The sequence below is a fragment of the Frankliniella occidentalis genome, unplaced genomic scaffold (assembly GCF_000697945.3).
Source record: "Frankliniella occidentalis isolate FOCC.00 unplaced genomic scaffold, Focc_3.1 Scaffold318, whole genome shotgun sequence".
Taxonomy (NCBI): domain Eukaryota; kingdom Metazoa; phylum Arthropoda; class Insecta; order Thysanoptera; family Thripidae; genus Frankliniella; species Frankliniella occidentalis.
This window is the reverse complement of record NW_026267443.1, coordinates 202,389-216,324: the sequence shown is the minus strand read 5'-3', so window position 1 is coordinate 216,324 and position 13,936 is coordinate 202,389. Positions and strand designations below refer to the sequence as shown.

General features: G+C 48.8%; 3 protein-coding genes across 5 annotated transcripts in view; 1 reads left to right on the top strand and 2 right to left on the bottom strand.

Annotated features, from left to right (window-relative positions):
- Window positions 1-4,515, top strand: part of LOC113214299 (uncharacterized) — a 104,625-nt gene extending 100,110 nt beyond the window's left edge. Inside the window, exons 6-8 of one of the 3 annotated variants that reach the window (XM_026433613.2) lie at window positions 45-504; window positions 1,074-1,250; window positions 1,506-4,515. In XM_026433613.2, coding sequence (XP_026289398.2) covers window positions 45-504; window positions 1,074-1,250; window positions 1,506-1,834 — 966 coding nt within the window. In that variant the 3' untranslated portion in view covers window positions 1,835-4,515. Of the gene's footprint in view, window positions 1-44; window positions 505-801; window positions 878-1,073; window positions 1,251-1,505 lie in introns of all 3 variants that reach the window. The other 2 variants (XM_026433615.2, XM_026433614.2) reach the window with 2 other exon arrangements.
- The window catches only part of LOC113214301 (rab3 GTPase-activating protein catalytic subunit), a 123,197-nt gene extending 116,161 nt beyond the window's left edge, over window positions 1-7,036 (bottom strand). The window contains exons 1-9 of the mRNA XM_026433616.2: window positions 6,746-7,036; window positions 6,303-6,430; window positions 6,080-6,216; window positions 5,848-5,984; window positions 5,576-5,756; window positions 5,300-5,496; window positions 5,018-5,223; window positions 4,883-4,945; window positions 4,595-4,767 (exon numbers count right to left, since the gene is read on the bottom strand). Of these exons, the coding sequence (XP_026289401.1) occupies window positions 4,595-4,767; window positions 4,883-4,945; window positions 5,018-5,223; window positions 5,300-5,496; window positions 5,576-5,756; window positions 5,848-5,984; window positions 6,080-6,216; window positions 6,303-6,430; window positions 6,746-6,941 (1,418 nt within the window). The 5' untranslated portion in view covers window positions 6,942-7,036. The remainder of the gene's footprint in view (window positions 1-4,594; window positions 4,768-4,882; window positions 4,946-5,017; window positions 5,224-5,299; window positions 5,497-5,575; window positions 5,757-5,847; window positions 5,985-6,079; window positions 6,217-6,302; window positions 6,431-6,745) is intronic.
- Window positions 7,037-10,721: 3,685 nt separating this feature from the next.
- On the bottom strand, window positions 10,722-12,646 carry LOC113214317 (uricase-like). Its single transcript, XM_052273971.1, has 6 exons — window positions 12,638-12,646; window positions 12,238-12,594; window positions 11,833-12,028; window positions 11,579-11,762; window positions 11,130-11,253; window positions 10,722-10,967 (listed from the first exon to the last, which is right to left on the bottom strand). Exons 1-6 carry the CDS (start codon window positions 12,644-12,646, stop codon window positions 10,761-10,763), a joined length of 1,077 nt encoding a protein of 358 aa, XP_052129931.1. The 3' UTR covers window positions 10,722-10,760.
- Between the last annotated feature and the right edge of the window lie 1,290 nt (window positions 12,647-13,936).

The window sequence follows — 13,936 nt, the reverse complement described above, 5'->3', positions numbered from 1 at the left end:
GGGGGGGGAATTAGCTCACCTCATTAACATTTTGTCCCCCGCAGGAGTGCATCGTGGTGTGCGTCATCTCGCTCGAGGAGGTGAACGTGACCCCCGAGATGGTGCCGTACAGCCAGTGCCGCGAGGTGCGCACCGTCACCTCGCCCAGCAGCAACATGGACAAGATCACCATCGCCGCGTCGGCCGCCATCTGCGGCACGGTCGTCATCGCCGTGATCGTGTTCGTGGCGGCGAGCCGGCGGCGCACGCGCAAGCTGCACACGCTGCAGCAGCACGGCTCCAAGAACGGCATCCCCGCGGGCGGCAGCGTCGGCGGGCTGGGGCTCGGCGGCGGCCTCGGCCTGCCCGTCGGCTGCTGCGGGCCCACGCCCTCGCCCGCCGGCCCGCTGTCCTCGCTCGCCACGCTGAGCGCCTTCACCAACCACAAGGACTGGGACCAGGTGTCCGTCTACAGCAACCGCAGCATGGGCCGCGCCCCCAGGATGTACCACGTGGAGCGACAGGGTGAGTAGTACGCGGGCACGTCGTCGTGCGCGAGTTCGGGGAACGAGGCGGGGAACAAGGAGTGGGTCGGGCTCGGGTGAGAGGGAGGTCCTACTTTGCTCTCTCACTCACCCGAGAACTCCTCGCTTCATCTTCCTCGCACTCGCACAACCCGGCCTTGCCACTGAGTGCGCTGCGCGGGGGGAAGGTCTGCACCTAGCACGAGGTAGACCGTAGACAGCACCATCACTCTGGGGGTGTACTGATAATTACTAAATACTGGGAGTAGATTAGCTTATTTTTTAATATCAATTGCAGTATTGCCGCACTATTTGCCAGGTATTGACAAGCAATGGCACTTCCAGAAGAAAGGTCGTCAAATTTAGTTTTAGAGGTTTGCACCAATCAGTGTTGAGTTATTTCTCGTGGTAGTGTCAATAACAATTTTAACTGTGCACATTTGTAGTCTAACAAAAAATGAAAGGAAACTCAGTGTTGTGGTTGTGTATTTAACCCCCCAAAAATGTTTTTGTTTGGCTGGAAGGTAGCACTGCTTTCCGGGTCAAAAATTTAAGCTACCTATTCCACAGGCTCAATAAATGCTGGATGTGCTGCCGACGATGTTCGAACCCACGCTTCTCACTTCCCGAGCAAGCCTAAGACACGCTCCATCGCAGACGGCCAATCGCAGCACAGCTTCTCCAATCACTCTGGTCGCTACCTGTCCGGCAACTCCTTCGCCCCTGGTCTCGTAAACTCTCCGCAAGGTGCTTGACCTTAACTGCTCACTGCATGCTAGCTTACTCTTGCTTGTTTTGTGTTTAGTATGTTGCACAATTATTTTTGAATGTGTAAAATATTCATAGATTTAGTATATGCAAAAGATACACTAACAAGATAGATTAGTGTGCTTCTAAGGCTTTGGGCCAACTTATCGTAACCAATTGAAAGTTAAGAAATAATTATTGGTATATGACTTCTCTCAACCGCAATAAACTAATGGTATCCTCTCACTGTTTCAGAACTACGTCACTCTCGACAGTCACTGGCTGTTTCTGACCGTATGTCTAGGGTGAGTTACCCTGCTAGCCATGCAACTCACCACCAACCTTCTGTGGCTTCATCAAGGAGACAACGACCGCGCTCCCGCACTCGTGAGTCCACCACCAACCAGTCTCTGGCCCACAGTCACGCCCCCAGCATGACCAGGCCTGGCAGTCGGTACAGTGCTGCAGGCTCAACGCATACTCTCAATAATTACTGCGACACATCGGATAACTGGACAGACCATGACATGGACATCTACATGGCACGTAATCCAACAACTAGGACTGGGTTGGTGCCTCTATAGCATGTAACCGCCGGCACGCAGCAGCAAAACCACACACAACCACCCAGCAGTGGTGAAGAAAGCGACAATGGTTGGTTAAATCGTGTCAAAGACATCACACAGGGAAATAGAACAGCTGTTGGGTCGTGGAGTTACCGTCAAATTCACTGATACAGGAGGTACTTGAAATTATTGCATTTTACCTTTGACTCTTAAAGAAACCAAACAGAGAAAAATATTTAAAAAGTTGCACATTGGGAATAAAGTAAGGGGAAATGGATGGTGGCTCTGTCTGTGTGTGGTTTGGGTACATAAGAGTGCATATGTTCACATATGATCAGAGAGGAAAGAGCGAGTTTTGGATTAAATCCCATCTCAGCTCATAGCTGTGTGCCGGCACCCTGCATTTGATGCCCAATTAATGATGTTAGATAGATCACGTTTTGAAACCAAGCTAAAATTTCTGCATTTCATGGTTTGAGCATTGGGGTAACATGGGCCATGCACGTTTCAATTAGGTTTACGGACAGCAGAGCCAATATGTGCCATGGTTCTGATAGGAAATGGTTCAACTGCAGGCTCCTAAGCACCCCTGGTGTGCGGGAATCTGACTGAATAATATATTTCTGCAGATCATTAGCATTAAAGTCTGAGAATAAAAACGAGTCATGACAGCAAAACTATAAGAGGGGGACTATAAGAATGATACCAAAGAACTGCTCAAGGCAAAGGCCTTCTTTCATTATTATTTTTTTTATCAAATCAATTCGAAAAATGACACTTTACTTTTTCATTATATAGATATATACGTACGTATGTCATGGTTTATGGCTAGAGCTAGGTAGGTGGCTGAACCTAGAATTAGCTGGCTAAACCAAGGGTTGACCGGGCTAATTTAGTGATCTCAGCTGTAGCCACTTTCACTGCTACATTTTTCTAAGTGAGATAGGTGGAGCTTACACTTCACTTAAACCTAGAAATGCACCGTAACTGAGGGATTCAGCAGTGCAATTCTTTTAAAATCTGTTTCGTTCTTAGATTTCTGTTCGTTTTTCCCACAAGATGTGTTGTCAGATGCATTTAATGATGCATCTGACAAATCAACAAGAGCAATTCCAAATGTCCCTTGAGCACATCATCTGGAACAAATGAACATACTGCTCCTAATCTCACCAAAATTTAAAAACAAAAACAAACAAACAGAGAAACAAATTAAAGAAAACCAATAAAAATAAACAACAGCAGTGTTCACTCTCTCAAATCTGTTGCATTTAGATGTTACACTAATGTGTTAGCAAAGCCTAACTTCCTGAACCTTCTGGACCTTGAAACAGTCAGCACAAAAGTGGCTATACCTAGGAAACCTAATTTACCTGGTCGACCCTAGGTTTAGCCAGCTAATCTTGGGTTTAGCCGCCCACCTAGCTCTAACCAAACCATTACATACACATATATAAAAATATTAAGAAGAATAAATTGCTCTTTTTCAAAATAAAAGAAAACAGTAGCGCTAGAGGGTTGTAAAATCTATTTTTAACATCTAATTAATTCGTTACTTTCTGATAATGACTCTATATACATACCTATTATTAACTCTTATATTCACTGTTTGAGTCTGGTAGCAGAAATCATTAAAGGGTTTTTCTTTAAGGCAAGCACATCAAGAGATAAGATGACCCCACTGATACATGTTACCGTGAGTAACTCACTGATAAATATTTCAATTGAATTTTACGACTTATTCTCTGCAATAAGCTCCTGAAGTTTATGAACAGGGCTTAAAGCTGTGTTAATAGATGTGTGCTAAGCAGAAGTGCAATATTGTTAGTCAAATTAAATTATGTGTAAATATTCTGATAGATGATATTTGCAAATAAAATTATTAGAGCATAAGAAGCTATTGATAGAATTTTAAATTGCTAAAAATACCATGACATGACATCCAACACAACGTGATGATGACAATTGAATTTGAGTACTTATTGTTTACTTTGTTTACTTAACTAAATCCTAAGGACACTTTACCAGCACGTGCAGTAGTTAGAATAGGGGGGAAGAAAACTATCGGACTGACTTGAACTTGTAACAGACAACCCTGAACTAGGACGGCACATCATTTATCAAAATCCAATTTGTGTCTCTAATTTCTAAATGACAGTCTGTGGTACTCTCTGTATATATTATTATATAGTAATATATAGTAATACGTATGAAGGAAAGTGTATTGATTCTATGTTTATTTAAGTATTCTGTTCGCATCAGTAGCATTGGTGCACACTTGTTTTAAAGATCATTTGTTAAGGAAATGTAATAAATTTAAATTTGTTAAACAATCATGTTTTAAGTCTGTAACATTATAGTGTTTGTAAATAAAGTGTGAATTTTTGTTGTAATGTATTGTAATATAAGTAGTTTAATCTAAGGTCTTGTACTGCCAATGAAAAACTACAGATAACATTCACTAGAATATTTTAAAACAAAGAAAAAGTTCATGGTAGTGCTTTATGAACTGTTCTTGAACACATAGAATGTTTCAAATGCTTGTGTGTCTCAGATACAAGAAACTCATGACACTGTTGATTTTGCACTTGCCTTTTTTTGAATCTGTAGAGCCAGTATTTATATACCTATGATCTTTTTGTAATGAAATTCCATCTCTTAGTCTGAGATAAATGTTTGTAATAAATTTATAAAGTAAAGAATTTTTGTTCTTACTCCCTGAAATCTACTTCCATTGCCCTTTAGGCTGCAATAAAGATAGAAGTTACTTTTCTTACTCACCCTGGTACAGGAATTGCTTGCTCCCACCGGTAGCACATTTCTTCTGTAAACTCAAACCACATGGAAGCCGCAGCAGCAACACCGTCTTTTGCATAAATTAATGGGAGCAGCAAAGCAAGTCTCCAAACAAGGCTTTCTGGGGGGGCAGATTTGACACCATCCAGAATTTTTGGCTAAAACATAAGAAGTAGAGTTTTAAAAATGGTTTAGGATTAAAGAGGCGATTGAGGTAGTGGGAGATTGAAAGTAATTTTCCAACATAAAAATAAACCTTCATATGAGACTTACATGTTGTGAGCTTTGAGTAGATTTGGAGGAGTCTTGAGCATCATATGATTCATAAGGCTCTGCCTGAATGAAAAACATACCTGTTATTTCTGAGAAGAATTAGTAGCTAAAGAATGTAAATCATCATATACGTACTGAGTTAGGATCAGCATCCGGAAAAAGAAAATATAAATATTCTTGTAATCTTGAACTAGGAATAGCACCTTGTTTCTTCTTATTACCAGCACCAGAAGTAGTGTTTCCAGTTAAGACACGGCCAAACACTTTTGAAATGGTAGGCACCCTGGACTCTGTTAAGGCATCAAGAGACTGGACAAACTTCTTTGAAAATTCCACTGTAACTAAACATCAAGGTACAGATACATTAAAATCAGTAGCATGGAATCCATGAGACAATAGATTCAGTCATAAACTTACAGGGGGTATGGGGCTCCATTGCCATTTTACAAAGCGATGAAAGACACAAGGACAACTTAGGTGGGTTAAGGTTCTCAGCCAATTCTATCTCCAAAGACCAGATGTGTGCTTGCATGGGTTCTAAATCGGAATAACTTTGACTGTCTACAACCATCTGATCTGTCAACTGTGGCCATGTTGCTAATAAATGCAGTTTGCTGTATAAAGATTTCCAGAAAGCATTTTAGATGGTAAAACTATTCTTAACAAAGAAGGATAGTAGAATTAATTTCTTACTTGATAGGATCTGATGCTAATCCAAAGGGGAGATTCAACATTCCACTTTTGTTATTTGTAACAACATTATAGCTTTGTAATGGATTTAACATCTTCAGAGAGTATGTTAGCCTTACAGCCAATTCAATTGATGGTAATTGTTGTCCTCTGCTAATTTTTGATTTGAAAGTATCAAGTAAACCTGAAATTTTTAGATATTTTTCTAAAATGGTAGACACAAATTTTAATCAAACAGAACAGGCGTTTTCAAATGGCCCCTTTTGATATCAAACCTGTGAGATATTTGCAATGCTGAGGAGTTCTCTCTAGATGAACCATTTCATAATCAGCAATAACATCTTTTCCTATGCAGGATCCAAGATAGAAGTGTTGCCAATCTTCCAGAAGCTGTACAAAGGCTGGAACTTCACTGAAAACAAAGGAAAAAGCATGTTTCAATTATACCAAAGAAATAAAATGCAGTTGTTTATTGTAATTTATTCTCTTGATAAAAAGGTAACTCACCAGCCAGAGGCATTTAGAGCAATTGTTAGACAGCTAAGGGGCTTGGTTTCGGAAGAAAACTTTGACGACTTGTTGGTTTTTAAAAGTAGAAATTCTCGAACCCCATACAATTGTGCAACTCTAGGACAACTAGAAACCTGAAAGAAGAATGACATCAGCCGGACAATTTTTGAATTCAAATATCCAAGTAGTATGAAGCAAAGTGAGGGAAATATTTCCAAACCGTGACAAAGTCGCCTGCAACAGACATCATGTCAACTAAGGCCTGAGGTGTGAGAGAACTGTCGGTGTCTTCAGCGCTGGGTGTGACACCGTTTTTCAAATTCCACCACTGTAATAATATTCGTTCACCTGAAAAGAACAAGCATAACATAACTAGGCAGAAATATTAGTAAACTTCCTTTGAGTGTGATTAAAAAGTTAGAAAGATTAAGTCTGTAAAAATAAATGACAGTTCAATGAGGAAAAAGCAATGGCAGAATACATTATTTCAAAACTGGAACTCATTGGACATCATGAGAAAATGTAAAGTTTCTTTTGTTAGGAAAGTTACACACAGGGCAGCATAACCCTCTATATGTGCACCATAACCTTGTTGGTGCGACAAAAATGTACTATAAGTTTGAGAACAGCAAAAACGATTTTTTTAAATTCACGATAACTTGCCTTCGTAACTAATATGCTCTGTCTTTGTCTCCCATTCTCCTTCTAAATCTCCTTTCTTAATAGGATTTCTAACTTTAGGTTCATTCAACTTCCACTTAACAATTATCTTTTCGATACGGTCAACAAACTCCTCCCAGCTTGAAGCTGTAGTGAAGTCCTGATGATAAACATCAGGATCATCAACTTCTGCAATCATTTTTTATCAAAAGAGTAAAATACACGATTTTGACAGCTGTTTGTTGTTTCCAAAGCTAGCGAGGTCGTCTGCTGCTTGTTTACAGCAATCCAGCGCAGTCCTGCCAACAGCACATCATACTATTTTCACTCCTCAAAGTTGCTTGTCGTCGTACATTTCTTTTAGCCGATCAGAAAAGAAAGGAAGAATTTCTATGTCAGAGACTTTAAAAATGTAATGAACGAACATTTCCGCTAATGCACTTTTCCTAAACGTTTCATGAACTCTGGTTGTATAAAATGGAGCAACAGGTGTCATTGTTGAATTTGAATACAAACGCAATAACGACAGAAACGTGTCGGAAAGCATTTTATTTTTCATGCGTGCTTGCTTCAAGATGAATCCACCATTTACCACTAAAAAGGTGAAAAACCAATAAATAAGAAACACTTTCCACAATCTTAAAAGAAACCACATCATTGACATTGAGGTAATTTTAATGTAGTACCCTGCCCTTGAAAGTCACACGAACAGACCCGCACACCACATCCCTCGTGTTTCGGAGCAAGCGCCAGTGTGGGCGGGTTTGCCTAGCCTACCCACTCCGCCAGTAAGGCGCCATGGCCCCTGTGAGTAGGCAAACCCACTCGCGTCGGCGCGTGCTCCGAACGCTCCGGAACACTGTGGGGGCAAGGCATCGAGGTCGAAACAAGGTCACGCCAGCTAAAACCCGAACGGAATGGCAGGTCCCGAGTGCCTCGACATCATGTCGCACCTGCACTCGTTCGAGTCGATCGCCAACTTCATGCACGAGCTGGAGATGGACGGGCGGCGGCGGCCGCCCCACGGCCCGCGCCAGAGCGCGTGGTACGCCAGGCCGCGCGTCGTCTACTCGTGAGTATCCGCCCATCCCCGACATCATCGACAGTCCGACAGCTGTTTAGGGAGGACGACGGCGCCCTTGTACCAGGAGGCGGAGGAGAGCGACTCGACCTTGCTATATCGCCCACGCGAGAGTGACGAGTGTAGTAGGTATCGACAGCGCTATAAACAGCCCGTGTCGACAGCCCACCCCCCCGCGATGTGTGGGCCGGGCTGGCCGGGCACACACACGAGCCTCACTCGCTCGCCGACCCTCCGGCCCGCCCCGTGGGCCCGCCGCGCCACTCGACGCGACACTTTACGAGGGGTTGTCCGACACCGCGCCGTGCCCCGCCGCCCGTGCGACACTCTCGTGTACGTGGGCCGCCCGTCCTCTGCGCGACGAGGGGGCACGTCCTCCGGAAGGACACCCTCCACCTCGAATCCTACACGCGGGGAACTGTCGTCTCGTGTCACCCGCCCCCTCTACCGTGCGAGCGTCTACTTGTTGAGGCCCGGCGTCGTCGTTGCCTGCACGACGAGAAATATCCAAAAGAAAAAAAAAACTGTATTGGATGCAGTGGAGCTCAACATTATTTGAACGATACGAGGGTGATGGTAACCGTGCTTGTGATGTTCTCATCGAGGACGAAGATTTGTTTGTGACGACGTCATGGTGGCGGTGTCACCGTGATTGTATCGTGTCGGCATGAGTCCGCGGCTCACGCACCTCCTCACGAAGTACTGAAGCATCGCGTTCCAGGTGAAGTAGGGGCGGTCGACCCCGTGTTCGGGTTTCGCCCGCGGCGGCGGCGGCGCGCCGAGCACGCAACGCCCATCCGTCTCGTCCACGCGCAGCTTGTCCGCCAAAGGCCCGACAGCCCCGGCGTCAGCCTCGCGTCAGCCCCGACAGCCAGACTAATGGCCCAACGAGTGGGCGCGAAAGCCCTGAGCGGAAGCGCGCGGGCAGGGTATTAGTCTGCGTCTGGTTATTCGACGCGCCGCCGAGGGGCGCACGAAAGGCGGCACAGAGCAGCCGCGCGACGGTGGCGAGGGTGGTCAACGCGACGAGGGGCGCGGCCAGCGAGGAGCTCGTCGAGGACACGACAACATGGACGGCGCGCGGAGGGCGGAGAGCCTGTGGGCCACCCTGGACTTGCTGGTGGGCCCGGACAAGAAGCGCACCTCCAAGGACGTCCTGGAGGACGTGGACGAGTGGCTGGACACGGTGAGGGCACGCATCGCCGACGCCCGCTTCGAGGTCGCCGGCGAGGGGGCGGCCGCCGCGGCCGCCGCGTCGGCGGGGGGCGGCGTCGGGGAGAGGGAGGGCGGCGTCGGCGAGGCGTCGGCCGGCGGGGGCCTCGAGGCGTCGGATCGGGGCGGTGCGGGGAGGTTCGGGGGCGCCTGGGGCCGGCGGGCGCTGGGGGCGCGCGGGGCGCGGGCCAGGTCCGCCACGCCCCAAGGCACGCCCAAGACGGCCGCCAGAAGAGGCGCCCTCGCCTCGGCCGGGCCAGTGCGGAGCAGCTGTGAGTCCAGCGCGGGGCTCCTCAGTCCGGGCCTAGCGCCCGCGCCCGCCGCCCGGATGGCGGCCTACTTCAACGAGCGCGAGTCCGAGGACTACCACCCGGCCGGCGGCGGCGGCCAGCGCGTGCAGTTCAGCAGGCGAACGTCCTGCAGCAGCAACAAGGCCAAGAAGAGCAGGAAGGACCCCGGCGACATGACGCAGATGCTCATCTGCAGGTCAGTCCGCCTCTGGACGCTCATTAGGGGCTTGTAGGCCGCTTCTACTGGGTTTTTACTCTTTTTAAACGACAGCGAAAAAACTTTCCGGCGGAGCGTGCCAGGTGATGGACAGGTTCTGCCTGCTGCAATTAGAAGAATTCCTCTTCTCGCCCTTCACCCTTTCCCAGCGCCACACCAACCCAACCCCCTGACCGATAGACGCTCATTAGCTGATCAGCACATGCTCAGCACTGCCCTATCCCACTCCCGCCCTGCCGGCCCGTGCCGAGGTCAAAGTCAGCTGCAGCCACGACCTCGGCCCTGACTGCATCCCCCTGTCACTTTACGCCAGAGTCACGTCACTGGCTCGGCGGGGGGCAGGGCTGCGCCTGTCTGTATCGGCAGGCTGTCAGGTTCCTCCAGTCGGTATAGACACTCGAGGGGGCGGGAGTGGGGTGGGCGATGGAATTTTCGACGTACTGGGCATCACGAAAGCGCAGCGGGCGAACTGATGTTGTATTTTTCCATGAATTAACAAAGCGAATACATAAAAATAATCAGCGACATAAAAACCAAGTAATCAAGTTTTACAAAAACTAAACTGTAAAATACATTTGTAGAAAATAAATTGAGCTCAATAATGTAGCAGCGTATTTAATTTTCTGGCAGTGAAATCAAGTTTGAACTGCGTACTATCTGCGTGTGGACGTCTGCTACCAAAACTGGACGCCTGCGTATGGGCGGGCTGGCAGTACTTGTGTGAACGGCAAAGAGATACTTGAGTTTATCCGAACTAATTGACAATACTTCGTGCAATATCACGATACAATGGAAACCGTGATAAAAAAGAAACCATGCGGCGATAAGCGCGGGGGAGCCTGGCGGCGGCGGGGTAGGCCAACACTCCGACACGGAGCGCGGCGGTCTGGCCTATACAGGCCCACCCCGCAGGAGCCCCAACCCACTCCGGGCCGTCATGGCACCGCTACTCGTCTTGTGCGATGCGATTCGGTATTACAGTTTGGGCGTGGTCGACTTCACCTTCATGCCTTATTTTTTGTGTGGCAAAAGGCCGTTAAAATTCTGATCGAGTCTCTAAGAGGAGGCACAATCGCTGAGCTGCGCTCGTGAATGGTGTAGTACAGACGGCCCGACTCATTGTCGCCGTACTTCGTTTAGTCCGGTTTTGTCGTCCGTTCAGTGAGCGTGGTTTAATCATCGATAGAATTTTTCATGTCTGAGTAGCTAAAGTGCCACTCATAACTTATTGCAGAACACCTGCCTGGGCCGGGAGGCCATCTCTTTGTTGCTGCGCTCCAGCTGCGCGTGGATGATGCCGGCCGGCTTGTCCGTCGGCTGGTACACCTCGTAGTGCTCGAAGCCGCCCGTGATGGTGGACTGGAACTTGGACAGGTCCAGCGAGTTGTAGTGTATGTTGGGCATCTGCACCTCCATGCGCTCGATCTGAAGGGAGGGGAGAAACGAGAAAGAGAAAACGTGTCTGGGTACGAGCGGGTACGAGCCGGTGAGAAGCGAGCGCACGAAAGGCAGCGAAGGAAAACGTCTTCTCTCGCCACCCTCCCGGCCCGGTCACTCCTCCGCTGTCATCAGCAGCATATACTCTACCTCGTCCACCCGGTCGAGGCTCATCTTGGCGGCCAGGTACAGCGTGTTCTGCACTGACGGGGATAATCTGCCCTCCTTTGGCTCGCCGGCGAACGTGTAAAGGATGCACTCCTTCACTGTATGCCTGCTCAGTAAATCAGTCAGCCTTTCGTTAATGTGGTGGTCCTTCAGTTATAGATATTTGGACACCTGGCCACAGCCAGAGAGGAGAAAAGGGGGAGGGGGGGCAAGAGTGCCAGAGCTGGGGGCTGGGGCTGGTAGGAGGTACCAGGAGGTATCCAAGTAGTATTCTCCAGGAATGTAGAACCACCAACCACTAATCATTTACCAAGCTCAGAAGCAGAACGGTGTGGTATAAGGCAACGCCTCTGCACTAACAACAAACGTGTCAACCGCGTCAGTAACATTCTGAACAAGTGGCGTAGTGGCGTTGGCTGTAGACCGCTCACCAGACTCTGTCGAAGTCCGCGCTGCCCGTGTTGTACAGCCAGGAGGCGGTCACCATCGTGCTGAAGATGCGGTCGTTGGCGTCCGGCAGCGTGCGGTACTCGTCCTGGACGAAGTCGCGGAAGGAGGACTGCGTCGTCTTGAGCACGCGGAGGCCGTGGAGCTCGCCGCGGATGCGCGGTGCCTCTGCGAGGGAGACGGAAAATGATGCATTTCAGAACGCAGTCGACGAACATGTGGATATTCGGACACGTACCGTTTCTACGCTGGCTCACGGTGCACGACCGATACGCCACGGGGCTCAGAATGAAGGCGTGGTTGTGTTCCTGGCCCCCGCTCAGCATCCTGGTCCAGGGGTACTTCTTGATGTGGACGGAGGCCTCGGTGACCTGAGGGTACATGTCCAGGAAGTGGCCGCACAGCAGCAGACTGAAGTCCTCGGGGGACTGGATCTGGGAGGCAGAGAAAAGAGCGGTTCAAGCATTTTGGGTGATGTGATGATGTGGCGTGCACCCGTGATAAAATGGATCCTGTGGACACAACGCGTGCGCGCCGCGTGCGCGCCGCGTGCGCATTTTGTGCATATCGCGTGCACGGGTCCATTTTATCACGGGTGATCACCCGATCACCGTCCCAGCTGCTGTGGTGGCTGCTGACTCACCCCGAACTTCTTGGCCAGCACGTAGACCGTGTTCTTCTGCGAGTCGGTGGCGATGACGTGCTTGTTGTCGCCCCGCAGGAAGTCTTCGCGGCTGTCGAGCTGCAGGTGCGTGTTGACCTCGTACTCGCGGATGCTGTGCCGCAGCCCGTCGCGGCGCACCTTCAGGATCTTGACGTAGTTCTTGCCGTAGCCGTACTCGGCCAGCTCGTAGGCCTCGTTGGCGTCCTTGTCCTTGCACGGCGCCGACGACCCCGCCGGCGTCCTGAGGTCGTCCGGGAGGAAGGGCGTCTCGACGGCCGAGGAGTACGGCGGCTGCAAGTCGCAGGAGTCACCGATCTCATCGCGTGTCGGCGACATCTGAAAAAAACAAAAAAACTTGGCCTCTTGGCCACAGATGTACCTGAAGCATGCGTGAGGCACATTAACGGGTAGGGCAGTGCCTCATCGAATGACTGAACTTTTGTTCAGATTTGCCGCCACTAGGGCAAATTTCTTTTATGGACATCCATTGTCAATAAACACCAAGCGCTGTACTTACATCTAAAAGAAAAACGAGAGTTAAGTATCAAAATCCAAGTAGTCCCACCCAAGCTACTTACTTTGGCGTGGCGTCGATGTCCGCTCAGGTCTTCCCCTCCTGCCTATCGGCACCGAAACGTTGCCGCGTGCATCTTTATATACCATTTTTCCTGAACCTACAGTCGTCTAATAGAGTCAGGTTTGGTAACGCTCTGTTTCGGCAGCGGGCGAGTACTGAGTGCAATAAGTGTTCTCACCTTCCTTACAATTAGTGCGACCTTCGGCGCCTTGGTCCGCGCGTGAACGAGGCAGGCGTGTGGCCGAAGTAAAATTGAGTTAGAAGTATGTTGATCATCTTACTCAAACTGGACGGGAAATAGACTGTGGTTGTTGTCACATTGGTTGGAATAATATAGTGTCATTCGTTACAGTGTGAAATAGTGTGACATGCTCTAAGTCCATATATGATGACAGAGCGAACGGCAAGGGTGCGTCACGTTCTAACGAATGTGACACGCTGTTCTAAGCAATGTGACATACTGTCAAATTAATATTTCAAAGTGTTCGACAGCGTTCAACAGTAAATTCGGACACTTACTTAAAAGTGTCCACAGCTTCGTGGCCAACCCTGAACACTTCCAAGTGTTCACCTTACTGTTAAACACTTCACATTATTCAAGTTTTCAGTCAAACATTTTAAAGTGTGCAACATAGTGTTTGGCATTTGTATGTGCACACCAGTTGAACACTTTCTTCTTTATTGCATAGTTCCACATTTGATTAAACGTGACGTCAGGGTGTTTGAATAACTGTGGCGGGGTGGAAGCGGCGGGAGCGAGCGAGCGCCTGGCGGCAGGGGGGTAGGCCCCACGCGCCGTCAGGGAGCGCGGCGGGCTGGCCTACCTCGCTCCTCGCAGGGGCCCCACCACCGGGGCCGCGCAACAGCGCACCCACCCACCCCACCCGTCCGTCCCTTCGTACTTGGGGTCGTCATTAATGTACCGCTACTATGCCGTTCAACATTCCTGCTCAGCTGTTGATGAATTTATGTAGAATGGCGATGAGTCGTTCAAAATGGCTAAAGGGAAGGCTTGGGTAAAATTTGCGACTCAGAAGTGAAAAAAGAAAGAGATAAAAATTTCATGACACAATCTAAATAACGCGAGACGGGGGATAAAAT